Source organism: Electrophorus electricus, chromosome 14 (assembly GCF_041902795.1).
Source record: "Electrophorus electricus isolate QZ-2024a chromosome 14, ASM4190279v1, whole genome shotgun sequence".
NCBI lineage: Eukaryota > Metazoa > Chordata > Actinopteri > Gymnotiformes > Gymnotidae > Electrophorus > Electrophorus electricus.
In genome coordinates this window covers 21,459,529-21,486,733 of record NC_137510.1, presented here as the reverse complement: position 1 = coordinate 21,486,733, position 27,205 = coordinate 21,459,529, and the positions used below count along the sequence as shown (strand labels likewise).

General features: G+C 43.1%; 3 protein-coding genes across 4 annotated transcripts; all 3 read right to left on the bottom strand.

Moving 5' to 3' along the window:
• Positions 1 to 597: 597 nt before the first annotated feature.
• txnipb (thioredoxin interacting protein b) lies at positions 598 to 3,353 on the bottom strand. 2 transcript variants are annotated; one of them, XM_081696858.1, is made up of 6 exons: positions 2,874 to 3,353; positions 2,619 to 2,694; positions 2,371 to 2,518; positions 1,870 to 2,229; positions 1,426 to 1,755; positions 598 to 1,322 (listed from the first exon to the last, which is right to left on the bottom strand). In XM_081696858.1, exons 1-6 carry the CDS (start codon positions 3,127 to 3,129, stop codon positions 1,275 to 1,277), a joined length of 1,218 nt encoding a protein of 405 aa, XP_081552984.1. In that variant the 5' UTR covers positions 3,130 to 3,353; the 3' UTR covers positions 598 to 1,274. The 2 variants fall into 2 exon arrangements, with proteins under 2 accessions (XP_081552984.1, XP_026855856.2); XM_027000055.3 differs by having other exon boundaries at positions 1,426 to 1,725; positions 2,874 to 3,345.
• Positions 3,354 to 5,348: 1,995 nt separating this feature from the next.
• hjv (hemojuvelin BMP co-receptor) lies at positions 5,349 to 10,955 on the bottom strand. The gene is made up of 5 exons (XM_026999983.3): positions 10,705 to 10,955; positions 8,205 to 8,309; positions 7,729 to 7,904; positions 6,967 to 7,472; positions 5,349 to 6,569 (listed from the first exon to the last, which is right to left on the bottom strand). The coding sequence occupies exons 3-5, from the start codon at positions 7,823 to 7,825 to the stop codon at positions 5,976 to 5,978; spliced, it is 1,197 nt and encodes a 398-aa protein (XP_026855784.2). The 5' UTR covers positions 7,826 to 7,904; positions 8,205 to 8,309; positions 10,705 to 10,955; the 3' UTR covers positions 5,349 to 5,975.
• Positions 10,956 to 13,797: 2,842 nt separating this feature from the next.
• On the bottom strand, positions 13,798 to 25,042 carry thbs3a (thrombospondin 3a). Its single transcript, XM_026999982.3, has 23 exons — positions 24,717 to 25,042; positions 23,743 to 23,949; positions 23,138 to 23,391; positions 22,725 to 22,827; positions 22,510 to 22,533; positions 22,333 to 22,415; positions 22,053 to 22,104; positions 21,667 to 21,815; positions 21,298 to 21,438; positions 21,138 to 21,212; positions 20,575 to 20,727; positions 20,265 to 20,375; positions 19,758 to 19,865; positions 19,407 to 19,566; positions 18,973 to 19,091; positions 18,429 to 18,481; positions 17,649 to 17,851; positions 17,014 to 17,192; positions 16,730 to 16,778; positions 16,299 to 16,495; positions 15,826 to 15,998; positions 14,153 to 14,292; positions 13,798 to 13,936 (listed from the first exon to the last, which is right to left on the bottom strand). The coding sequence occupies exons 1-23, from the start codon at positions 24,814 to 24,816 to the stop codon at positions 13,875 to 13,877; spliced, it is 2,895 nt and encodes a 964-aa protein (XP_026855783.2). The 5' UTR covers positions 24,817 to 25,042; the 3' UTR covers positions 13,798 to 13,874.
• Positions 25,043 to 27,205: the final 2,163 nt, after the last annotated feature.

Genomic DNA, 27,205 nt, shown 5'->3' with positions numbered 1-27,205 from the left:
GCAATATTGTGAGTGCATAAGGAAGTGAACGTGCATATCTTGCATTTAGCACATACTGTCTATTGTTATACTCACTCATTCAGTGTGTCAGGCTGTGGAGAAGTTACTGTAGTACCACGTTATTGGAAGATGGTGAACTCATCATTCTCCAGCTCTTGAATAATTTCCAGCACAGCTGATACAGTAATTAAAACCACTCTTGATATACAACAGATGCCCATTTAATAATACTGGGTACCAAGGGCTTGGTGTCATAAGTTCTCTTTATATCCTGTTGCTGACCTTTCCCCTACCCCGCAGTAGATCTGTGCCATTCAGTCTAACCCAAGCCTATTTACATATTCTTATGGCAGGCAAAGGTTTCCCCTTAATAAGAAAAGCATGTTCTTATTAAGATGTATATAAAAGTGTACCACAATTCATAGACCTTTGTTAAACAAACAGGTCAGTGTGTGTCTGTTTCTCTTCTGCCCTTATCACACACAGCTCCAACCAGACTATTCCCAGCCCAAGAATGAAGAAGGAAGACACATGGCCAAATTCTGCTGTCTCTCAAAACCATTTTAGCATGTGAGAAATTATGCAGTGTAAAAGTCAAAGTTTTCATTGTAGTTTTATTTATAACTTGCCCTTAAAGTGGTATTTAAAAAAGCATTAGATGTAAAATTTTTAAATTCTGTCAAAATACTTAACACAGCTAAATTACAGATATTCCGTGCTCAAGCATTATTGAGCAACCTTGTAGATACATCACTAATTAAAGTTATAGTTATGTAACATTTCTCATAGTAAAAGAAAAACAAACCACTCTGATACAAAGTTATATGAAATAAAAAACACATCACTGTCCTCTGACTCTAACTGGACAAATATAAATTAAAATGCATATATTGACTGATGTTATTAACGTTGCTCATAATCAACTTTATTACACTCCCATCTGGAATGAAAATAAAAGCAGCCTTGAGATTACACCAATATGGCAAAGCGTAACTTCAATCTGAAAAACTCTCAGATCTCAAATACCAAGGATACCCCAGAAAAAAAGCAGACTGTATAGTCTAACGATGTTCATAAGGAGACCGATTCTCCTATAACTTAACACATGCTTTGTTTTAACACCATTACATAATCAGTCTAAAACTAGCAACAACTTTTGTTAACACAGGTAGCTCTCTGACTATCTTCCATCTTCATCTTCTTAACAGAGTGCTGATGATGTTTTGCCGTTGGATTTAGGTCTCAGCATCTTCTCCTGAAGTTCTCGCAACTGTTCATGCAAACTGAAGGGAAACACCCCTGCCAGTGCACTCCTCCTCCACCTGGAACACAAAAGGGATACGTTGTAAGCCTTCACCTGGGTGTACGTATATAACAACTTCGCAAACACCTGGGCCAAGTTGGCAAATGAAGAAATCTGTGCACCTCTGCATAGGAAGGAGGGGGCGTCCGATGGTCATCTCCGGTATGCATGTAGATGGGGCAGTCATCTTCGTCGTAGTCGTCCAGCAGTGGAGTGAGGGGGCTGTCGAGGTGGCCATGTGGAGGGATCTCACTGTAGCTTGGGGGGGCGGAGGGCATAGAGGGAAGGCTGCTGGAAGCTGCACTCCCCCCCTGGCTGCACATGCTGCTGGAGCGGCTGGTGAAGCCCGTGAAAGGGATTGTCCCTATGACCAAGGGCAGCTCCAGGGTCAGCTTCTCGCTGCCGGGAATATGCACATACACCTGAGGGCCAAAAAGAAAAGATGGCGCACACTGTGAGGTTGTGTCACCAGAGATGTACAGGTTTAAAGACACATGTTATCAATCAAGGCCCAACTGTATGCGCGCTTGTAATTATGGTGCGAGTAGAGTTTGCGCTGTGCTTACCATCAGAGTGTAGTCCATGTGGATGATATTGCAGCCCAGGATGGTGGGTCTCAGTTTGGGCACACGGATGCTCTTGCCCTGCCACATGTCACACATGCCGGAGATGATGGGGTCGCCCCTTACAGCTGAGATCTTCTCGCGGAGTACTTTGGTGCGGCTATTGGCCAGGTAAGTGTGAGTGGCTATGATGGCAGCTTTGGGGATGATGATGCGGGAGCAACTGTTCTCGAACTTGGCATCAATGCAGATGTACTCGCCCTGACAGTAGCCCTTACGATCGATCCTGACAGCGATGGACACGCTGCCATCAGGAATGAACATGCAGGTGAGATTCTTTTCCTTTGCACCTGTGGCTGGAGACTGAGGAGGGAATGTTCAGGTTTATCCAGATTAGGATCACTCTTTCCCATTTTTTTTCATTTGTCTTTTGAAAAATAGTACTTACCACTGTCAAATGTATAAACATGAGCTAAGCATTATAGTATATCTGTGCTATCTCACCGTAAGGGCAGGAGTATTGACATCAACTGGTTCCTCCACTTCAAAGTACTTTTTGCACTCCACATCTGGTTGGGGGGACCTCTCCATTATGGCTCTGACATAATACTGAACAGCCCCAAATTTGCCTTTATATGAGGATACCAGCTGCCTGTGAAAAAAAAAAAGTAGATTACATAACTTACCGATATAAAAGTGGAACAAGCAACAGAAATCCTTTGATTATACCAACAGTACCTAAAGATGCTTACCCTGGCTGGGGAAGCTCAAACCCAAACATGTACTCATATCTATTTCCAGGTCTCAGTATAACAGAGCCATCTAAGTCTGAAAAGCATGGCACATGAACAATTCAACCATGTATGCAACACTGCATCTTTGCTGCAGTAAATCCACAAGACACTTTATTACTGCAGAATGAATGGATAACGAACCATTATCAGTTTTAAAAGCGCTAATATACTAAACAAATCCATAAAATGGTGGAGCCGTGATAACTTTCTTACCTGTGGGCTGTTGGTCAAGGTGAAGAACATCTTGATATTTCAGGTAGTCTATTTCTTCCCGACAGCGCTGCTTGCCTTTACTGTATTCCACTTTGGCGCAGCCGATTCCAAACAGTTTCATCGCCGTTACTTTGGTCAACTCGGATACCTCAACGATCACTTTCCCAGAAACCTTATCTCCACTGGAGTAAAACGCTTTGCTTGGATCACGAAATTGAATCTCGAATGTCTTTGGTTTCTTAGTTAGCACAACCATTTTCGCAGTTAAAGGACTACTATAATTAAAAACTTAATGTATATTATTTGCACCGTTATCTGACCGCTTAAATCAAGTTTCTACGCTGAGCAATAACTTGTGAAACACTTAAGCTCGCTTTGTTAATTTGTCAGTGTTAGTCCTTTGGATCTATGGTAAACACTGAATGAGTTGCCACAGTTTGACGATATATTTATCAACCACTGCAGCCTACTTAGAATATGATGCTACCTGCGTGGTAGACCTACTTGTGGGCGACGCGTGCAAGTTGTGAATGCCTTCTTTATCAACGTTTTCATTGGTCAAGTGAGTTGTTTTTGTTTCCACTAACCAATGAGTGCCCAACGAAGACGCGTGGACACCGCGTGGACACCGCGTGGATATGTGGCATCTTGAGAAGGGTGTGTGTGGAGGAATGGTAGTTACAGTGCACGTAGGTGGGGCATGTAACGGCGACCCCTACATGGGCACCCGATCAAATAGCCCACTATTTGTTCTCTTGTACATATTGTACATATTGTACACGTGCTACACAGAAAATACTTTCCCATACGCGATGTTGTTTACGAATCAACATTAAATTTGCCTGACCATATAAAGTTTAATTCCACGAAGTAATTAAATGACAGAAAACGATCCGATTGCACTGCATTACAGCCCAATTTCAAGAGCCCACTCAACGCACACCAAAAAAAGTGGAATGTCACATTTCCCCTTTGCTTTTTTAGAATATAGATTTAAAACGTAGCCTAATCACGTTTAATCATTGCGAATAAAAACACGAATAATCAAACAGCTGGATATTCTGTCATTCTTAAACCATATCACCTTATTAAATGTCTCAACTGGAACTTTAAATCATTTGCTACCTTTTGTATTGTATATTTTACGTTATAAAGATTCCATTGGTCTACGCCATAGCCCTGGGCTAGTTTAACGTCTAGACAAGTGGCCCAGAGGCGATGACTTTGGATTGCTGTGAAGTTACTGTCGTGTCCGTTAATGCAGGAAAGAAGAGACAGCAACCAGTGCGTTACCCTGTGACCTTTTATCAATGCAGAGCTCTGGAGATGTCACTTCACAACGCAGTGCGAGTGGGATCTAAAGCATAACTTTGCAACAGACAAACTTATAGGTTTTCTCGCCTTGCACCACTTCTGCTTTTGTGTTTTTCCATCTCAGCTGTCACCTGTTTGACCGTCTCGTACATATGTTTTCTTGCGTAATCACACATAGGCATGTCTAGGGCATTTCCTTTTATGTCTGGTTTCATGTCTGGACATACAGTAATTATTTTATTAATTCAAGCATTATTCCTATTTCATTCTGCGCATTATTCTCTATTAGTGTAAGCTTAGCATTCATTTAATTTATGAAACCCCACATTACCGATTTTGAGGTCAGGGCTATAATTAAGAAGACCTTCGTAATGCGCTCCTGTCTAACACACCCAGCCAAAAGACACTTACACATAACGTTCCACATAGACCCCAGACCAAGCCCCGAGTTTCTCCACAGATATTCTTTTAAATAATCTTTATCTTGAAGCTGGAAAAAAGTGGAGTTAAAGATTTCAATGTCACCTTTTGTGTTCATATGGGTCATGGAAACTCTTCAGCAAAGTTACTGCGGCTGACTAGTGGTTGTGTCAACAGAGAAACGAATATGGGCATTGGGTGAAGGCCAGCATTGTCTTGTGTATGCAGATGATTGAACAAATTCATCTCACGCTGTCCGGTAGTCATACTGCCACCTACTGAGTGATACTTCAACCTCCTCTCAAATGGCTTTACTTCAGATGAACTTTAGCCCACATCCATCTAAGACATTATACCCTTATTCAAACAGGGAAGGTGCTGTTGGTGTAATTTAAGTGATTTGTCTGGCAGATTACTATGGAAATTTTCTCCCTTTAAATGATATCATTAAATAATATAACTTATGTCAAGACAATGTGCAAAATTCCGTCCATAAGCAAGAAACCACATTTTTTGTGCCATGAATATAACATATGGATGGTATAGGAGATATATAGTATGATCTCTGACAATAAGTGTACTGATATCGTATGTGCATAGAGGATTATAATACACAGGCGAACTTTATAAATGCAAAGCAACCGACTAACATTTAAAGACGACAGGAGGGTTCCCAAACTTACCTGCTCAAGGATCCTACCCACTTCTCTCTAAAAGGGCAATGCAAATTGAAATATGAAGTCAGTGTGTCTACTTTTTACTGGTCTATTTGCATGTATATGTGATCACATAAAAAAAATTTGACAATTCTATAGACAGAGTAGTTGATTTTTTAAACACTGTTTTTTAAAAAACTGAGTCACATTGATGTTTTTACGATAAGATGTAAACAATTCACAAGTTTTGATGCTTTTAACATGAAATGAAAAAAGATCATATCAAGATTTAAACATTTTTATCAGTGGAGTAATTTACACGGAAATATATAATACTGAACTCATTCTCTACAAGACAGTTCCAGACCATCTTTTCAAGGATATTTTGAGTATGTTAACTTTTCCAATGAAAATTCTTTCAGGCATATTATTCATAATGCTGTCTTTCAATATTTGTATCCCATGTACAGTATTTACCCTTCAACTTAACCCATGTACAGTATTTACCTTTCAACGTATGCATAAAAATATATATTAATGCAATTTCTTAGCTGATATTTTTAGTTTACATATCACCATGTTTCTTTGACATGTACGGAGGCAAAACAAAGTTTAAAAAGATTAATTTTGACAGTATGTAGTGAATGAGGCATTCATGATGATTTTCTACTCTTAGGAAATAGCTGCCATTTGAGTGATATCAGTCACACATTCAAAGTGCATGTGTCAGAGTGAGGAGAGTCACAGCCAATAGCGTGGCCTGCTGTGGTCGAATCCCGCCCACTGCGCCTGCCCGCAGGTGCACCTTCTCTGGGTCGGCGATCATGGCTCGAGCATCCTCCAAAGCGTGCAGAGCTGAGGTGCTGGAGTTTGCGTCGCCGGTGGCGAGCACATCGAAAAGGCAGGCCTGGTAGTAGACGTCTTGCGCTGGCAGCAGCGCCGAGCAGTGGGCATGCGTCTCGGGTGGCGCGCCCGGTCTCTGCAGCCGCTGGGAGGCGGGGCAGCCCCACACGCAGAGCTGCAGGTCTTGCTCGGGCACGTACGACTCTACGATGGCGCGCGGCGAGCGCACGGCCAGGCTGAGCGAGTGTCCGATCTGCCGCACCACCAGCGTGGTGCCGATGTGCGCCGCCCAGATCTCAGCGTGCTGCCCCGGCGCCTGGGAGCGCACAAGCAGGCTGTGCTGGCCCCGCCTCTCGCCGCTGCTCGTGGAACCGTCCACGAAAGCCGGCGGCACGTTGTTCAGCTCCGCCTGGTAGATTTGCTGCTCCGCGCATTCGCGCCAGTTCTTAAAGATAATGGTGATCTGCAGAGGACAGAGTTAAATCTGAGCCACATGGTCACTGCACATGAACACACGGGCTTCCACGGGGGGACGGGAAGTGTTATATGGCATCTGCAATCATTTGTGGTTCATTGTTTTTAATTTAGCCACCAGCACAGTAAAATGATACAGTAAAAATAATATTAACATTAATAATATTCAGTACCTATACAGGCATACAACAGTCACACTGGAAAGATATGCGGTCCTAAATTCGAATTTTAGTTGTATGTCTGATGCAAGGGTAACAGACCAACATTCCAAAATCTATTAATTCTGAGGCTTTGAGGCCTACTCTATAAAATTAGCTCTATCTGAACCTTTTACATCAAACCCCTAAGCTGTGTAGAGTAGGAACAAGTAATTTCTCGTTTCAAACCTTGGTAAGTGCAGTGGCGTAAGCGCCCCCTCTAGTGGGCGAGCTGGTCGCTTGTATGTAGAGGTACTGGTTGTCTACAAGAGGCCAGGCTCCGGCCACAGCGCATGTCTGGAACTCATCACTGAATGTACGGACGTGAGGGTCCCCGAACACACCACAGTGCAGGTAGTCCGGGGTGCGGCCCTCCCGCTGCACGTAGCCCCTCTCGTAGAAGCAGGCGTCCCCGGAGAGCGGTGCTTGGGGTGGGGGTCGGGGCTGGGCCGTGGGGCCTGTTTTAGGGCAACGGTGCTGGATGAGCAAATCCTCAATGCCCTGCACAGCAGAGTGGTAGGCCAGGTCACCGCGGCAGGCGCGGGCCGTGCGACGGGTGCAGAGGGCGTAGGAGCGCAACGCGCTGCAGTATCCTGCATTTCCCGACTCTTTCCCGCCACTACTGCTGCCGCCCAGGTCCAAAGTTGCCGCCACAAACTCGGAGTTACACCTCAGGATCCGACACTGGGACGACGCTGCAGAACGTGGGTATCATGAAGTTATGACGGCCCAAAGTAGGTACTCCAGTGAAAGATAGATTTGAATGCCGGTGAATGTGCAAGAAAGATTTCTACACATGTAGCCATGGAGAGACTGCACAGTCAAAGGTCTGAGATGTTTCCCATTAGTATCATTTATGCCAGCCATCAAAGATCATATAATAATAATTACTTATAATCTTAGAAGCACAATCTTTACTTCTATAAAAGAAAGCGGATGAAAAGACTTTACCTTGTTGAGCTAAAAGGAGTGTCAGCAACAGTAAAATGAAAATGGAATATTTCCATGTGGTCCGTGTGTGTACAGTGCAGACAGCCAGTGCTCCCATTCCTATCCATACAGACACAGCTTCAGCAGGCTGCTGGAGCTCCTCACACAGTGACGGTGGTTCAGAGCACTGAGGTGCACTGCACGGAACAGCCACACGAGGGAGACAAGTTACATATAAAAAACGAAGACTGCTTAACCTAATTAACGAGTAAGAGTGAAAAGGTACAATTTAATTTCAGTATCAGTTTTTGAAATGTTTTATTTTCTCTCGTTTGTCCAAAAATACTTGATTGTAATTGCTTGATTGTAATTCTATGGTAACTAGCCACATTATGTTATGAAAACAGTTGTGAATTAGTATCATATCATCATGCCATGCCAGTTATGTCACAGGTGATGTGTTATTATACTTTGTACTGATTGTGAGACTTTCTTACCTTTAGTGTCAGACTGATGCTCTGGCGCAGAGAGACGCTTGGCCAAAGTAATCAGAGTTTCAAAACCCATGGAGCGGATGATGACATCATAGGCATGCTGTCAAGCTTTTGGGGTCAAGGGAGAACATAATAAACATTGACAGTAATTCATGTCCAGGGGCTGACTAGTCATATTGTAGTCAACTGTGAAGTGGCATTAACGTCACTATAGGAAGAAGCTCTAAAAATGTTCAAATTTATACATTTAATGTATATAGCGCTAGTCCAATATAACAATAGCTTCTACTGTATATACATTATACATTAGATACTGCTGTTTACAACTGCAATCATCTGTGTTGTATCAACAGCAGTAATGCCACATGCTTTAATATCTTCAAAAAGAGCTGAATCTTGTTTAAGAGTGACACCGCTTCATGCTGCAGTTTGGACCTTTGCTACTCTTCGATTATTTGCAGAGTGGAGAGAGTAAACACTAAGAGAAAGCAAGCAAGCTCTAAAGCCTCTCTATGTATGCGTGATGAGATCAAAAACTGTTGTTTGGATTGTGTCAAACCAGAAGGTATACATATTAATTCTGCTGGAACAGAAGAAAGAAATGTTATAAATACTCAAAAAGAGATAAATAATTTGGTACATGTGCACCTCCACATTCACACAAACGTGGACATCCACTGAGTCTGACTGGTACTTTCCACAAGTTTTATGGTGAGATCAAATTAATTTTCCAGATATTTTCACAATCACTCACAAACATTTACAGTGGAAAATGTGCTGAAGGCTCTCCAATAATGCTGAGTGAGCCAGCTATGACGTTTATTCCAGTTGATGGGATTGCTGTACAGACAGGAGAAAGCGGAGCAGTTACAGGGCAGAAATAGAGGGCTCTAAATATACCGCAACACCATGGCAGCCTGCACCAGAAACCTCCCGCCCCTGTCCATTCTGAAATAGCTGGGGCTGAATCGCTGGGGCAGGAAGGCAGGTGTTGGAAATACAGCAGAGCTTCCAGCATTCTGCCCCACAAGGGCTATCTTCTTCCCTTAGCAATCTAATTTCATCTGGTGTCTCAGTGTGCAGGATAGCAGAGCTATTTCTGACATAATCAGCTGCAGAGGCTCAGTATACTGGTAAGGGCCCTGGATAACATATATTCTCCCATTCCTCCTAGCCAGACATCGCTGGACGAGTATGGGTGCACAGCAACTGGCCCATTCTGAAGCAGCTACAACAGTTGCTTGTAAACCTAATCTAAACTTAAACTTGACCTGATGCTGGTTCAGTACCATAATGACTAGATAATACCAGTCTCACGGCACAGAGACGAGACTGAAATATTGAGCTAGCAAAGTGAGCAAGAGAATCATACAGGGAAACACTTGGATTTTCCCCCCTCGGATTAGCAGCCTCTGATTTACAGGTGCATCTGAACACACACACTACTGTAAACTGACCCCTTCCGGAACTCTCCTTCATTTGAAGTATTTAACATTCCCCACCCCCAACCCAACTCACACACACACACACATACACACACACACACATACACACACACACATGTCTAAAAGTATGGCATAATTCATATTGTATCTCTTTGTCACAATTAATTGGTAGCCAACTAACATTAGTGGTAAGCGCATTGCTTAAAGTTGATAGGAACTGTATGGACCAGATGGATAGTAGGATTTGAAACTAAAGTTATTTTCAGTCTGCATAACTTGACATATCCAATAGCCTACCATCAAAGCAACACTATTTCTCTCATATTCATCGCAATAAATGGCATGTGAAGCAAATGTTGCTCAATTATCATGTGAAATAAGGTGCTCTGGAGCGTGAAATGAAATATGTAGGCCTATGTTAGGGAATTAACAGAAACCCCCAAACATCACTTCTCTATGCTTACGACAACCTCGTCATGCACCATTAGACTGTGTGGCAGTTCATAAATTTAGGGGTTCCCTCAAAATCATTTTTCCAAAATGGAGCCACTAGACTACATTCTCCAAAACAGAGAATGAACAGACTCCAGTTCAAACCAATTATCAATAATCAGATACTGCCATACTTTTACAGTGACTAAATAGTAAGAACTAGGTTTGTGATTTCTGAACCTAACCACTGTCTGCTCAATGAAATGATTTGTTCTTGCTGAGAAAAAAACACAAAGAACTAATCAATGAAAGGACCTCTGTCCAAAACGTTATGTTTCTCTAGAAACTGTGTACTTTAACTCTACATTTCTTACTATAGTACACTGCAGTTTCTCACCTTGAATCTTCTTCAGATATTTCAGATATGATTTTTTTAATATATATATATATAAATAAATAAATAAATAAAATAAAATATATATATATATATATATATATATATATATATACATATATATATATATATATATATATATATATATATATATATAAATAATCATAAAATAATCTTATAGGAGATAGATGTATGATAGATGTTGTATGATAACTGTTATTTTATAACTTACCTCTGTCAGCTGAGCATTCCGTTTAAACAGGCATCTGATCACTTCATATTGAATAGGAACGTTCATGAAAGGACGTCAAGACCAGTACTGATCATTCTGCTAATGCCAACTCTTCCCGTTATCCTCTTTACCTTCCCGCATGCCAAATGAGTGAGATTTTTGACAAGAGTTCCTCAACGGGCTGCGTAAATCACCCGCTGCGCACACCTGCCACTCGCGCAACAACTGCGCAGAAGAGCGAATACTCCTAAGCGCAGGAAGGCTATTTTAAAACAGACTCAGCAGCAACCCACGCATTCTCTATTTGGGACTCACTGCGCTTGAATTTTAAGGGGTGGTGTTTGTCAACAAACCTTTATCTTTAAAAACAATGATGGCGAATAATTTACTCTGAATAAATAAACAAGCAACTACTCGAGCAATTAAGAATGCATTGACATCTTTATTGCAATGTTTTGATCAATGTTTTGAATGTTTGGCTTCACATCTAGGACAATGACAATTATTTTTAAAAATGGCTAAAGGCTTTATCAACATTTTGTCTGTAAAACAGGTGTGTGTAGTTTTCTGCATATGAGAGAAGTGCCAGTTTGGTGTGAAATGTGTTAGTTTGGGTATATGTTTACTCACAAACAGGGATAAGGTCTCTGATATCGTGTTTTAAATGATTAGCTTTTGTTCACAAATAATTTAAATTTCAATTAAAACGACCATTGGTCAATTTGTAAATATTTGTAATAATTTGTAATATTTATTTTGATGGCACTTAAGATGAAACTCTTTAGACTGAGGCTACATGAAGGAAACGGTGCGTGGCAAAATAAGGCTTATTAAGATCCCCTGACTCAGCAGCTGTGATACATGCTTCTTACAACAGGTGGAAGTCTGGAGTCGTTGGGAGAAGGTGTATAAAGGAAAGCCAGACGAAATGTAGAGTATCGTAAAACTTCAGATTATTATTATTATTATTATTATTTTTTTTTTTGGGGGGGGGGGGGGGTGTTAGTGGAAATGATCCTTACAAAAAGTTTAAAATAGTCTGTGTGACACAGGACCAGTAGGTCACCAACTGTTTTACAGTGGATTATCGTAGTCCATGATGCGTCCACTTCTGGCGCAGTCCATCCTGGCTGACTGGACCCACATTCACAGAGCAAACCTAAAGTTGTCCTTTTTTTTTTTGTCTGCGGCTCAGTGTGTATGCTTCAGTGAGCATCGCACAGTAGCCTTTGTTGATTGCGGCGATGGAGGCGGGGCTCGGCGGTTAGGCGAAAGCATCGCGGGACGGGAGTCCTATTGTGCCCGTGGATTTTGGGAAAGGCGAGAACCACAAACGGGGTGCTGCAGACGTGCCAAAAGCGTAGAAATGGACTATGGCAGAGGTAGAGCGTTTGGCGCTGCGCATATTGATTTTAATACAATTTTACACACAAAAAAAACTCGAATCCTAGGTTGTGGTGGTCGACACTAGTTTCATGAACTGATTTCGATGGTGAGTGAGTTTTTTCTTTATGTTTAACAAGAGCCAATTTATCATGTTTTTGGTTATGGGATTAACAACCGAGTAGGCCGATGTAAATCAGTGGTCGATTAGGGAAAACTTAACCGTTGCATTGCAAACTTTTGTCGGTCTCTTTTGTAGTTGCTGAACTACGTTTCTAAGCAACCTGTCGTCTAGGAAACTGACTGCATTAATCATTTGCACGCCAAAAATATGTTATGGTCGCACATGCTCGTTGCAGTTTTTGGCGAACTGGGCCATGACCGAAATGACACACGGCGTAAAATGTTGAAGTTTCTTTTTTTTTTATAAACAGCCTACTGGGGACCTTAGCCGGACTTCACTCTAATGCTCCTCCCCTCACGTGTTCTCTAATAAAAAATAGAGGATAAGAAAAATAATGCGATGATTGACTATTTTTCCGTACCTGTTGCTATTCCGATAGGACGTGTAACGCATGTTTGTGTAGTTGTTTGGTTCATTGTTTCTTGCCAATATTCAAGCTCGTGGTTTTGTGTGTGTGTGTGTGTGTGTGTGTGTGTGTGTGTGTGTGTGTGTGTGTGTGTGTTTAGTACAGCTCTGCAGTCGGACGACGCCGTGGGGACCAAGTGCGTGCGTCATTTTTCCCGCGGCCTGGCAGGTGCGGGATGCGGTGCACTGTTGTACGATCTCCCGCCAATATTGCACTCGTCCCGGCCTCCCGGACCACGAGGAAGCCGCAGCTCTTTCTGAAGCCAACTACCCCTAAGTATATATTGGCAATAATGTACAATACCGTTACAGGACTCGAGGTAGCTTTTCTCTGTTTTCACTGACTACGGTAGTCAGTGAACGTATATATGTACAGGTTATTAGTTCTCATATTTTTGTTTCAGTAAGCCGCCCAGTTTTCCTTCTTAAGATGTCCTGTTTTTGATAAAATCCTGTTGGAACTAGCGTATTTTGTAGCTTTAGGGATGGAGAAGACTCAGGTTGGGTACTCAGAAAAAGAGTGTTATTTGGCTAACTGGTTCTTATACACTTTATATCTTATGGTTTAATTTGTTATTTACACTAATGGGGTGACAAACGCATAGCAGGGAGCTGCTCACTGATTTTGTGCTGGAAGATACAGTCACCCACTGATTTTAGTAATCACTGTTAACACGTGCTTCCTTACATATGCTCGCTTACTCCTCCTGTGCACATCATTACTCCTGAAACATATGCACACTTGTGTGCGCACGTGCACACACACACACACACACACACACACACACACACACATACGCCCACAAACAAATGCACTCACACCAAGTTTTTCACATAGCTTCATGCACCTTCCTGCTACAACACCTTTGTTTATATAATAAAAAGCTGATTTGAGATTTCTCTGCCTTTGCCTCTTTGGAGTTGGAGGGTGGTGGTGTCATTCTCTCCCTTTGATCTTGTGTTCCCTCTCACACAAGAGCTTAGTAGTTCCAGTCATGGCCAGCGGCTGGTCTGGAGACTGGAAGCAAAGTGTAGAGACTGTGTGCACGCACGTGTGTGTGTGTGTGTGTGTGTGTGTGTGTGTCTGTGTCTGTGTGTGTGTGTGTGTGTGTGTCTGTGTGTGTGTGTGTGTGTGTGTGTGTCTGTGTGTGTGTGTCTGTGTGTGTGTGAAGATGCCCATCTTTGAGTCTCTCCTGCTTTACACCTGAACGTGCATTAAAACTTGTTTATGGTGTGCCATGAAGTCATCTGGGATGGTGTCTGTACAAAGACAAATATAATTACTGCAAGTATTGTATGTCTTGTCTCTCTGAAATTTCCCATGCTGTGAATTTGCAAATCATTCTTACAATCATTTGTAAATAAAACCTCTATGATTCATTCTAACTCTAAAAAATCCTTAGTAGTCATCACATAGCAGTAGTCTCAATAGTAGAGTGAAAATGAATCGAGAATCAGTAAGAGAGTGATCCGTACCATTGCAGCGGTATCTTAGGTTGGACCAGATGATGTTCTCTTGAGAGAAGCAGAACACTCCGAGCCGCCCACCTCTCATGTTTGTGTCGATCACCACGTCAGAGTCAGCCACCAGTTGGGTTCCCTCATAGAGCTTCACTCTGCAGCGAGCACACATATGGGCAAAGCCTGGTTAAACCTCTGCTGTTCAACCAGTTGTCCGAACAGGGAACATCATAGACCGATACAGAATCCCACTACTGCCACTGTAGTTATTGCCAGTAATTACCTAATGAATACTAATTACCACCGAAGTTGTTATCTAGTAATTAACTGATGAATACTGATAACCTCAAAAGTTATTACCCAATAATTAACTAATTACTACTGATTGCCTGCAGGGTTATTGCCCAGTAGTTAATTGATTAGTAGCAGCTGACGCTGCAGGCTCGGATCCTACGTGTAGCAGTAGTCAATAAAAAGCTGCCAGTTATTTAAGCAGACATGGTGTATTCATGATGGGGTTGGAGGAGTGAATGCCATAGCTGTTGGTGCTTGGGGTACAGCAGTGGAGAATCCTGGAAGAGTTTAAGGGATGACGTAATGCTTTAGGGATCTGCGCTGAAGTGCAGTACTGTGTGTGTGTGTGTGTGTGTGTGTGTGTGTGTGTGTGTGTGTGTGTGTGTGTGTGTGTGTGTGTGTGTGCGCGCGTGTGTGCGCGCATACATGTGCTGAGTTCTATTCACTCCTCTAACTGAATACAAAGCAGGTGTTTCTGTGTGTGTGTGTGTGAAAGAGCTTCTTGGAGTTTTACAAAGCACTAGCTCCACATGCCCATGCACACCCACCCACCCACCCACCCAATAGAGGGCCTCCATTCACCTTCTGTAAGTACTAATGTGCACAAAATAGTATGAAAACATTTCCAGAGAGTATATATAGCAAATGCATAGATTTAGCTTTAAAGAATTAAAAAAAAATAATTACTAGACATTGTTTCTTATAGCCTAGCTTCACATTTCTATTTATTGGCCTCCATATTATTCTTTTATGTCATGTTCTTGCTAACTGTTATGTGCTGAAAACACTTGTGCATAATTACAACATCTAACGGGTACAGGAATTCACTAACAAAAAAATCATGTGATCTAGGAAATCAAGGCTGTTTGTTGTTCTCTCCAGTTCATGTTCTCTGTTTCTCTCACTGGATCTGTAGCCTGTTCACTACAGTAGTTTCCGTTGAATCTGCATATCAACAGGCACCGAGGAAATTCTTGCCAAGGATTTCATTGGCATGGCAACCACCACAATAGAAGGCCAGGGGGCCCAACCACTCACTAAAGTCACAGAGGTTTTGAAGGGCTAGTGGTGTATGGGAGGGGGGGGAACGGCACAGAAAAATGTACACACAAGCAGCCAGACCCCGATCTCCAAGCCCACCAATGAGGATTTAGTTCACCTTATGTTGGATGCACTGCATCCATTGACTGTATATATAATGGCGCCCCCTGATGTTTGAAAGGGATTGCCACTGAATCCAAGGTAATAAACAAAAATATGTACAGATGTCTAGTTACAGTTCTTATAATCAAATGAATTTTGTAGCAAGGAGATATTGTTAATGAAACTGTACATCAAGCTTCTCTCTTCAGGGAGCTGGTGGTCCTAGCAGAGACAGGTTGGCGCGGACCCACCTGATGTAGCCGACCTGGGGCCGGTGGGAGAGGTGCCAGCGGTAGGAGGTTTTGTCCTTCCAGCCGACATTGCGTGGGTCCCTCCAAAGCATTTTCACCTCGCCCTGCGTGTCCCCTGTGTGCCACAGAGCGTTGCGGAGGAACTCCCCAGGCCCTGTGTGGGACTTCACCACCTGCAGGCAGGAGCAGCCAAGCCACATATGAGCCACACGCGCGCCTCCCTCACCGCATAACTCAGCCGTCGACAGCTTTGTATGGTAGGACTCTCACTGCCGAGCACAATATAATAATATACTAACATGCAAAACTATAGTACACCGACTATATGGGAGTAAGTTGCCAACAGGTAACAAATAAATATAAGTAGAAATGTAGTCATAGCACATGTAGAGTCGGAGAAAAAAAAAAAAGTGAAACCAGTCTTGGAAAAATGAGGCTGCGCTGATCTGAATGCAAGCGAGCAGCATGTCGACCTTGAGCTGCAGGGCAGGCTCAGCTGTGGCTCGGAAGGGCACAGTCTGCCAGTAGGTCTGCTCCATCTGCTTCCACATCACCACGTAGAAGCTGGACGAGTCCTGGTAGCCAAAGATGAAGCCAACGTAGTCATCATCAGTCACTGTGTTGATGTGGAAAGTGCCCTCAAAATCCACACCATTAAATGCTGTGTAGCCTACACACATGCAGGTTTGGAAAAGAAGGAGAGAAATGGAAAAAGTAACCATCTCGCCATTATCCATTATAAAAATTCCGAATTGTATTTAGGTTGACACTAATTTTGCTGTGTCGGTTACATGACTTGATTAAGTACTGGTTGATTCTACCACCAGCAGTGGTGCAGTGTACCTAATGAAGAGCAAGTAGACCACAGGTGAGCAATGTTGCTGTGTTTTAAATAGTAACCTACCAACTGCCAGTCCAGGGTCACTGTTCATCGTCTGAACAATCTCCATACCCTGAAGCCCAACAGACACATCAGTTCTTTTGACACGTTGGCAACATTATTCTTTATTATTGAAGTGATATTAATTCCTATGGTTATTTCACATACTTAAACTTGTACAAAATATGTTATATTTCAATTACATTATTGAAGTTACAAAATGCAACTATTATTCTGTAGTCAATGAGATCAGGATGTGCTATGAGGAGTACCACTAACATGAATTTCTGCATACAGGCAGGACTTACCTGGTTAAGCACCACCCAGTTTGGGTCAATCTGGGTTTCACCTTCAGGGTCCAGTATGACTGTTTGGTAGGCTCTGAAGTCTGTGAGTGTGACCTCGGCACTCTCTGGACACACGTCAATCAAATCCAGTACGGCGTCATTGTCAAAATCATTCTCACAAACGTCTCCCACACCATTACCTGGGGAGAGCAAAAAAGCAATGGGATGAGTCAAAGCTGCAGGTGCTTGCATGGTTACTGTCCAGGCTGGAAATTAAGAGTCTTAATTGGGACAGGCAGGTATGTGGCCATATATGATTACATGAATGAAAAACTGCATATAACGTGAGTGCATGTTGTGACACTAAATCTAATCATAACCATGCCCTGGCTGATATTTCTGTGATATTACAGGCACACTCCTCAGCAAAACATAGAGATGCAATTGAGAAAATGGAAAAAAAATCCTAATGGCAGCCACAATTGGTCATGTGGTCAGGCTGGAAAAGCAGCCATTTAGTTAAAAGGTCAAGAGTACCAGCAGCACGGAAAACATGCTGTCTGGAAGGTCAAGGGGAACTGACTTGGAGCTGTTGTGTGGTCTCATCAGCAGTGCATAATAAGCAGACGATAAGGCCTCTCAGCTGAGCTCATTACCATCCGAGTCCTTCTGGTTGGGATTGGGAATAAGGCGGCAGTTATCAGGGCCGAACCCTGCCACGCTGTCAGCGTCAGGAATTCCATCGTTGTCGTCATCATCATCACAATCGTCGCCGATGCCATCGTTGTCTGAGTCCAGCTGAGAACTGTTGGGGATGTCAGGACAGTTGTCTCGAGTGTCCTGGTGACCGTCACCATCACTGGTCAAACCAACCCATAAAATACAGAGAGTGACCAAGACGTAGCCATGTTAGGGAAAGGAAAGAAAGCACACACATCAGACAAAGAAACTGGGCCTTGGTTAATTCAGTACGATTAAGTGCAGACAGAAACCCCCCCCACAAGATCTGTCACAAGTAAATTCACCCATAAACATGGGGATCATTTCATTATTCCTACTGACTATATTTCTAGCCGTGTGCTATTACAATAAGATTTCTACTTTTACCCAATCAAGGATTTTAGTACAACCCTGGCCTGAATTTAATTTGTGTTACACTTTATATTACAGATCAAAGACACTAGGTGGCGCCAACACAATCTGGTCAGCCAAGTTAAATGGCATTACCCTGCATATGAATTGAAGTACAAGCAAAGTATTGCGCCACCCAGTGTTTGGTAGTTTAATAAATCAATAAACGTTTTTTATTGGTTATATAAACCGTTTAACAGTTCCAGGTGTTTGTGGGCTTGTAAATAAGCCATTTTAAGCATGACTGGGAGGCAGAGTGTGTGTGTGTGTGTGTGTGGGGGGGGGGTGTGTGTCCTGAAACCTACGAGTCTTGGTTGGTGTCACACAAATCTCCCACTAGGTCGTTGTCTATGTCAGTCTGCAAGGTCAGAATTGATATCATGCCATGAACCTTCATTGGACTCAGATTGAGAAATCTTATTTACTAACAGCTAACACAAAACACACTCAGTAACTAAGATCACTCACTGATGAAGGACTGGTGAGCTGAAAAAACACATTCTTTACAGTGAAAAATAGACAACAAAAGTATATCTACATTTTGTCACACAAAGCATATAATGTTGAAGAATAAAATCTATTTACAGATATAATACTTGCAGCTGTTATCTTGAATAGTTTATAAACAGCTGATGTGAGAACCCCCCCCCCCCCCCTAAAAAAAAACCAAATTATGGTTGTGTTTTAACCTGTTCAGAGCAAAGAAATGACCAATTACCTGTGCTTGCTAGGTCATCACGCAGGACATGAAAATTATTATGCTTAGTGCGACTCCTAAGCCCCATAGAAACGCAGTAATCAAACAGCATGTTTTGACATGTCTGGTGCTTCGTGAAAGGACTGGAGGACCTGCATAGGGTTGCTGATCTCAGGGCAGCTGTCACAGGCGTCTCCCACCCCATCACCATCACGGTCCGTCTGCATGGGGTTCGGCACTCTGGGACAATTATCCAACACATTCTGAATGCCTGCAATGCGCACACACACGCACACACACACACGCACGCACACGCACACGCGCACACACACACACACTGATGTAGATGCTAATGTAAACGTATGTGCAACTAAATCCCTCTAATCCCTCAGACTCTAAGGCTGACTAGTACTACGACTACTTCTAAAAAAAACAAAACAAACCCATAATCCCAATGTTTTTTCTTTTTCATTTTGAAGTGTTTTTGCACTTATCCCTTCAAGTATACATGCACACACAATGGGACCCTGAGAATGAGATATTATTGGACAATATAAGCAGTGTGGGACGCTGTAATCTCATGAACCGTCTCCATCGATGTCGCTGTCACAGGCGTCGCCCACTCCGTTGTTGTCGGTGTCTTTCTGGCTGATGTTGGGCACATTGGGACAGTTGTCACACGCATCACCAAAAGAGTCCGTGTCCGAGTTCTGCTGGTCTTTGTTGGTAATCAGACGACAGTTATCCTGAAGGTTAGACATGCCATCAGTGTACGGCTCGTGTGTCATCATCTACTAGTTACCCAACATTCCTCACTCTTCACGTCCAAAATGGCTGCGGTGGCACGTGGCTTTGGGGCGGGTCGCAGCAGCCGACCGCGCGGTCCAGACAGGTGAAGAGAGAGCTGGGTTCAGTCAGAGAAGAGAGAGCAGCATACCTCAACATTCTTAATGCCGTCTCCATCGGCATCCTCGTCACACTGGTCTCCAATACCATCGTTGTCTGCATCCTCCTGGCCTGAGTTAGGGGTGTGGATGCAGTTATCCTGTCCAGGGCATAATGATGAAGATCCAAACCCACACACACCACCACCACCAATAAATCACCAAGACTGATGATGCAAATCTATTAGAGTTCATGAGGAACCTGCCAACATATACTGACAACAACACAGTAAAACTGGGAACAGTGAAGTTAAGATTTATATAAAAGTGTTTTGTCATAAGCACAATATCATCCCCTTATTTTTCTGCCATTGTTAATCACTGCTAATTCTGGGTCTCATATTCACAACACCCATGCTTCTTCAAGACTCCAGCAGCCATTTTTGACCTCACTGCTGTTTCTCATTCAGTCAAAAGGTTAACTCAGCACTTTTTCTCAGAGTTGCAGCAGAGCGAAATGAATAATTCTTCACAAAGGGCAAAGATCTAGGATTCCTGACCTGTCTGCAATGCTTGTTGTTGTCCATGCAAGGCAGTGCGCGGTCAGGGTAGCCGTCGATGTCTGTATCTTTACCACATGTATTCCCGTTGCCAGCCCAACCCACATTACACTAAAGGACACAGAAGACAATCCGTCTGTCACAGCTTACTGTTCAGCTGAATGTGAGAGGCAATTCGCTAAATACATACACAGGAAAAATAAGACTTCCCAGTGATTTAATTATTTTTATTTTATTATCATGAGAGATATCCTCATTTGAAACAGAACTAGCATTTAATGGCCTTAGGTGAAGTGAACAGTCAGCATACCGCACAGGACACTTCCCCATTCCTCTCGATGATGCAGTGGGCGTTGGAGTCACAGGGGTTGAAACTGAGCGTAGCGCAGGACCTCCGAGGAAAACACCCAGCACTCTGATTACCTACGTAGCCTGCCTTGCACTGTCCACATTTAAACGAACCCTGAGAGACAGAGAGAGTAAGAGCCAATCTTACACTCTGTTCCATGCACATGTAATATGTATTTAATCATGTGCATGTGTATAAATGAGTATATGCTTTAAGGATGGGTATGTTGTTGTGTGAGTGTACAGTATGTGTTTATAGGAATATCTTTATTATACGTATTTTATTAAATCTCCCTTTTTCAACAGTTCATCATTTAATATTAAGAATGTTATCATCACTTCAGCAGCAACCGTTGATTAAAATTCATGCCAGTAACGCTATTTCAATAAGAGAGAGTTAAAGAGAGAAAACAAATGAGAAAGATTTGTGTCTCAGAGACAAAAGTGTGTGTGCACACACGTGCAGTACACAATGAGTAAGAAAAACACAGTTCAGATTTCTAGATTAGACACTGTAACACATACCAAGGTGTTTGTGCAGACAGAATTGGCTGTGCACGCGTTGGCGACTTCAATACATTCATCTATATCCGAGCATTCCTGTGCAGGGAATTAGAGAAGCATTATAGAAGCTCAGCTACATGTCCAAAACGTTCAATCGAGGTGGTAAGGGTTAGGGAATCACCTGTCTGTGATTCCTGGCGAATTGTAGACCAACCCCTGAGAGAGGCAGACCCCAGAGTCCAGGTGGGCAGGGCTCACAGCTGAAGCCCTTAGCTGTGTTTACACACGCTCGTGGAGAATAGCAGGGCTGAGCCAGAGTACACTGAGAGAGAGAGCCGAGAGAGAGAGACACTCAGAGATGGAGGAAGAGAAAAAAGTAAGCAAGACGGAAAGAGAGACAAAGAAATGTACACAGAAAGAAGGAAAATGAAAGAAAGAAAGAAAAGAAAGAAAGCACGACAAAGAAAGAGGGAGGAAGCCTCGTTTTATGTGTGTTGCATCTATATAATATAAGAAGCTTGCATTGTATTTGTGGTAGGAAAATGCCCACTTCATCAATGTCTTGGCAGTAGGTTCCATTGCCGCTCATGCCCTCGGGACAGGGCCCACAGCGGTACCCTGGGAACTCAAAAGTCTCCATGCAGGCCACCCCCTTGAAGCAGGGGTTGGGCAGGCAATGAGAACGGGGCCCGTGGAACCCTGGATGGCAGAACACAGTTAGGAAGCAGAGGAGACCAATCAGTGATTTTTAAAGTTAGAAACGGATTAAGCGTAGATGAAACCCCTTATCCAAAGATCAGTTATATTTATGGCTTTCTGAAATTGGTGGTTTTAATATGCAGTTTCCATGATTCTACTGCTCCGGGAGGATTGTGCTCAATCAATCAATCCTCGGTTGCAGTGGTTACCCAGAAGGAGGTCGGCAGTAACACTCACCACACACTTGGCACTCCAATATGGTGTTCCTAATGAGAGACATCTCCTTTACCTACAGCAGACACAGAAACAGGCAAATCTAGAAGACCCAAATGGTCACAAGCAAACAGAACAGATTCATGATCAGGAATGAACACTCACACATACACAGAAACACAAGTGTATATGCATGCATGCACATACACTGTACAAACACAAACACAGATGCACGCACACACACATCTAAGCACAGACACACATACACACACACACACACACACACATACACAGACTTACACACCTGTTCTCTGATGTCCTGTCGAAGCTCACCCAGGATCTGGTTAAAGATAATGAGCTGTCCAATCAAAGCTTTGGTGTGATCTCCTGTAAAAACCAACCAGCATGATTCTGTACTATATGCACCCACTTAGAAAACAACACAGCAAAACTGCCACATGCCTCGATAGGACTCACTCACCCAAAATGGAGTTCACTGAGTTGACTGAGGTCAAAAAGAGAAACAAAAAGAGAGATGCAAAAGAATAAACTCAGAAACCAGGTTACCTGCAGAAATCACTACAAATTTTCACTGACACTTATAATACCTTATAATGCACTGACACAAGCAACGTTGCTAGGAATGCATGTTTTTAATGTATATGCTTGGCAGCTGAGTGTCTGATAGTGTATTACCTGTATTGTAAGATGAAGAGTCACCCTGAAAAGGGCAGCCGGTTAGAGCACCTGCTTTACTCACTGTGCCTCCTAGAAGCATCTTAAGGGATTCCACAGATCCCTGTAAGCACAGAGGCAGGTTCAGAAACACATGTTCATCTTCAGACAAACATGATCAACATAATTATATAATCATTTTCCCCCAATTCGGTTTGGTCATGAAGAAATCTTTCATTCAGAGAGGTGAGAACTAAAGCCAGACAGCCCACCTCCACCGTGCACAGCCATCAACGAGCACATTTTAAGCAATGAACACAGCAAGAGAGCCAGTAGGAGGCTGTTATCAAGAACATTTTTATAACTCATATGTGTGGTCTCAATCAATCTGCTTTTGGCGCAGACATGCTTCCCCACGTCTTCAGTAAGCCCACCTGAAGCCGAGCGTATGCCTTGTAGCCGTTCCGAATCTCAACTAGCTCCACCTCTGCAGGCATGGCAACCAGTGGAGGTAGGTGCTGGGCGGAGTCAGCCATGCGGCAGTTGACGTAGAGCTCCAGGCTGAGGTTTTCCCTGCGCAGGCCTCCCACACGGAGGATGATGGACTGAGTACGCCCATCCGCCAGGCTGTTGCTCTGCAGGTTCACTGTGTGTACCTTTCCATCCTCACGCACGTACCGCACCAGGGCTGGTGGCACACGCACACAGACACACCCACACAACACACATACATACATGGACTTCATCATCAGATTCCTAAGGAATACCCTGGTAACCAGACGTTAGCTATTACAAAGCTAGTTAGTAATAAGCCAATGATAATGGCATACTTCAAATATGTGTCATGCTGTTATGGGTGAATTATGTAAAGCAATAGGTCCTTTGTGCAAGGTAAAAAAGATGCCTGTGCATGTGCGCGTGTGTGTGCAGGCATAACGTAGCCGAGATGATCTCAATACTGGATCTTCTTAAGCAGAATAGTTAAGCCTTTGTTCTCAGGACCTGCTGCTCCTGGTCTACTCTAACTTCCTCTGCCCACCTTTGTTGATCTTCCCCATGATGGCCAGCTCAAGGTACTTCTTACTATCCTGCTTGTTATAGAAGCCCAACAGTACACCCCCCAACTTTGGTGGCAGGCGGAAAGTAGAGACAACATAGAGGTCGCTGAGAGTCTGCAGGGCCCCAGACACTTTCTCCACAGCTGCCAGATTCTGCTTCACGTCCTGCAGAGCCAGCATGTCGATCACTGAAACACACAAGGGCTGCATTTACTGCATTTAGCACTTACTAAGGCATACACTAAGGTGACGAGTGAACAGTTTTAACAACTTTAACATTAGTTTTGAAATCGTCACATTTTTAGCTTAGTGCTTGTGGCATTTTGGGACACTATAGGTATGCAAGCGCAACATGGCTTCAACTAAGACCCCCGCTGCTTTTTTCCAATAACCCTTTCCTGTCCATTCACTTCACAATGACTCACTATCAGAACGTTTATTCAGTTGGTTTTGGCAGGTCAGCGGGGCCGCGCGCGCGAGGCTGAGGTAAGGATGGGGAAAGAATGAGATGTGGATCAGCACTGGCAATGGTGTGGAACTGCCGGCCTGCAATCTGTCTCACAGTCAGCTTGGAATCCAAGCATTAGTGAAACTCTGCCAAAAACACCAGTGAATGGAAGACACTGGAAGATGCGAAGCGCTTCAAACGCCGAGTAGCTAAGCCACGGAATGTAGACTCAGCAGAATAAACATATTAGAAACCTAGAAAGCACACACACTCGGGTGACTTTTATGGCCTCATGACACCTTTCAACAAAGGGTTTACAACCAGCACCAGTTTATGTATAAATAATAAAAACAGTCTGGAACTTTTAAAAATAAAAGAAACACTTAAAGTTCCAGACTACACTATGTTGTATAAATAGCAAGAAAGTAAAGTGGTAAGAAAATAAGATGTGTCCATTTGAGCCTGACATTAATAAAGCATGTAAAAGCGACGGGATAATGCCATTACCTTGCACGTCTTCTTTCTCCACGGGTTCGCATAAGCAGGCTATCTGCACCATGGCAAGTACAATCCAGGTTGGCACCGATCGCTTCGGATTCATGTTCATTGATAAAGCGCGTCTAATGCACCCAACACGAAGGAATACGCTCCAGTGAAAAAGCAAACAAAGAAAAAAAGGAAAAGAAACAGCAACAAATTATTTACGGCTGCATTAAAAAAAATGAAGAAAATATTTCCAAATCAAATTGGTCGCGTAGAAACGGGTGTGAGAGTCGATGAAATTGTGACGGATGCTTTCAGCGCGCACCCCGGCCAACTGGCTTGTTTGCTCAGTGAAGAAAGAGAGGGGAGAGAGAGAGAGAGAGAGAGAGAGAGAGAGAGAGAGAGTGCGCCAATTACGCCCTGAAGAACAAGCGCTGGGCTGGGTGTGTATCGGCCAATTAACATTTTCTAGGGGGAAAACTGAACGCTGATAACAGCGAGAATATCCAGCGAACGCCGTCGTAGTACATTCTTATGTCCTAATGAATGAAGTGTGCGGGTTAGTTCAATCAGCAACATAAAATCTGAGAAAAAAGACTGCGAAAGGAAATAAAGCCCCTTTTGAAGGGAAAAGGACAAAGATACGTCTGAGACTACACAGCTGACCCCTTAAGGCAAACAGCTCATGACCCTCGGTGGCCTCTAAGACCTTTTTATGTCCTGCTGAATAGTTTAAAGTCCTCTTGGATTCTTGGATCCATTTCCATTACAATCCATTTCCATTACTACACCAAATGGTCTCATTGTTTTATATGAAACAAACAAAATCCTGTAGCTTCCAGCATTTAAACAGACTGAAAACTCTTTATACAACTTTTATTTTAAATACTCAGTGAGGTCAGAGTGGCTAGTGTCCAGTTTGTCTCCCAGCCTGTTCCCTGTTCCAAGAAAAATGTTTATTTTTGATTACTACTGTGTTGCCTTAGCAACCACTTTTAGCAGCAGGTACTGGGGGAATATTTTATCTCATACTTCATTTTAACTGGACCTTGAAAACAGGACACATGGAAAGAAAATAGCTTGCACTTTTTGAATACTATGATACTTTTTAGGGGCAAGTTAAACATGCAATGTTTCGATTTGGAACAGGTGGCTTGTAAAAAGTCTTCCCTTCCCAGATGGGAAAATCTGAGTTTCAAAAGATTTTCTTAATGCATAGCACTGGTCAGTCTGAAAGCATGATTCACACCTTTTTTGCCCCTGAACTAAACTAGAAGCATACACAGTCATGACCCACATTTTTGGACATTAACCCCAATCTTTCCTAGCTGAATATAGTTGGAATTACCAAATGGAATAAAGGTGCAGGGTGTTTTTCCTCTTCTAGGACTCTTCTAGGAACTTCATATATTTCCATTGAATGCACTTCTACAGAAGACCAAACATGTACATACAGATGCTACAAATGCACGCAAACACACACTAACAGGGATTTCCTTCAGACAGGTCCCCCGGGGGGTGGGGTGGGGGGTAGCGTGGGGACATGCATGGGTAGCAGTCATTGCACCAAATATGAGGGCTTTCACAAAGTTTCCATCACACACCCACACACGCCCGCCCCCCCCCCACACACACCAAAACAAACGTTGGAGTGAACAGGAGCCAAGGTGAGATTCCTAAGCCATGTTGTAATGCCCAGATGTGTGTCCCCAGGGAGCAATGCAGAGAAAGCCCCCAATCTAGACACACCACAAAATACTTTGGAAACACTTAGACTTGGTTTACTACCCAAACATGCACATACAAAAACACACACACACACACACACACGGAGAGAGAGGTGGGGGTGGGAGGGATAGTGATAAACACACACACACACAAATAGGAGGAGAGACTGATCCACTAGGCTCTTCCTAACAACAGGCAGCAACTCTTCAAATATGTGTTGCGAAAACAATCTCAAGTTGAAGTTTTCATCAAGTTCAACACTAACACACAGACAACGTGCAGTGTGCTACTTGACAAGAATGGTGAGTCACCACGTCTTTCAAGCACATTTATTTGCCCATAAATTATGAAAAAAATATATATTCATATTCAACATATATTTACAAACACCAGGAAGAGAGAAAAGACAAGTACCATCAATACAAATTCTGAAACAGAAGTTTTGATTTATGTGAGTTTTTGGGTAAGACATCTCCACTTCTCTTCTAAAGGCTGTGCTCTTAGGTGAGTAAGAAGCTCTTGATCTTCTCCCAGCTACTGCACTGTTGGAGGTAGTAAATCTGCCCCATTTTCATCTTCTAGTGGTTCTGCTTCAAACTTCCTTTATTTCTCTTTAAATCAATGACTGGGTAGGACGACACCAGTATATGACATTTCCATGCATTAGTGCACATTTATGTTGATGATCAATAAAAGCATTCACTTTCATTATGAGCTGAAGAGTAGTATTCCTGGCGGACAGCTGTACAACTCCTTTAACACTGTTCCTTTTCTTCTTGCAAGCG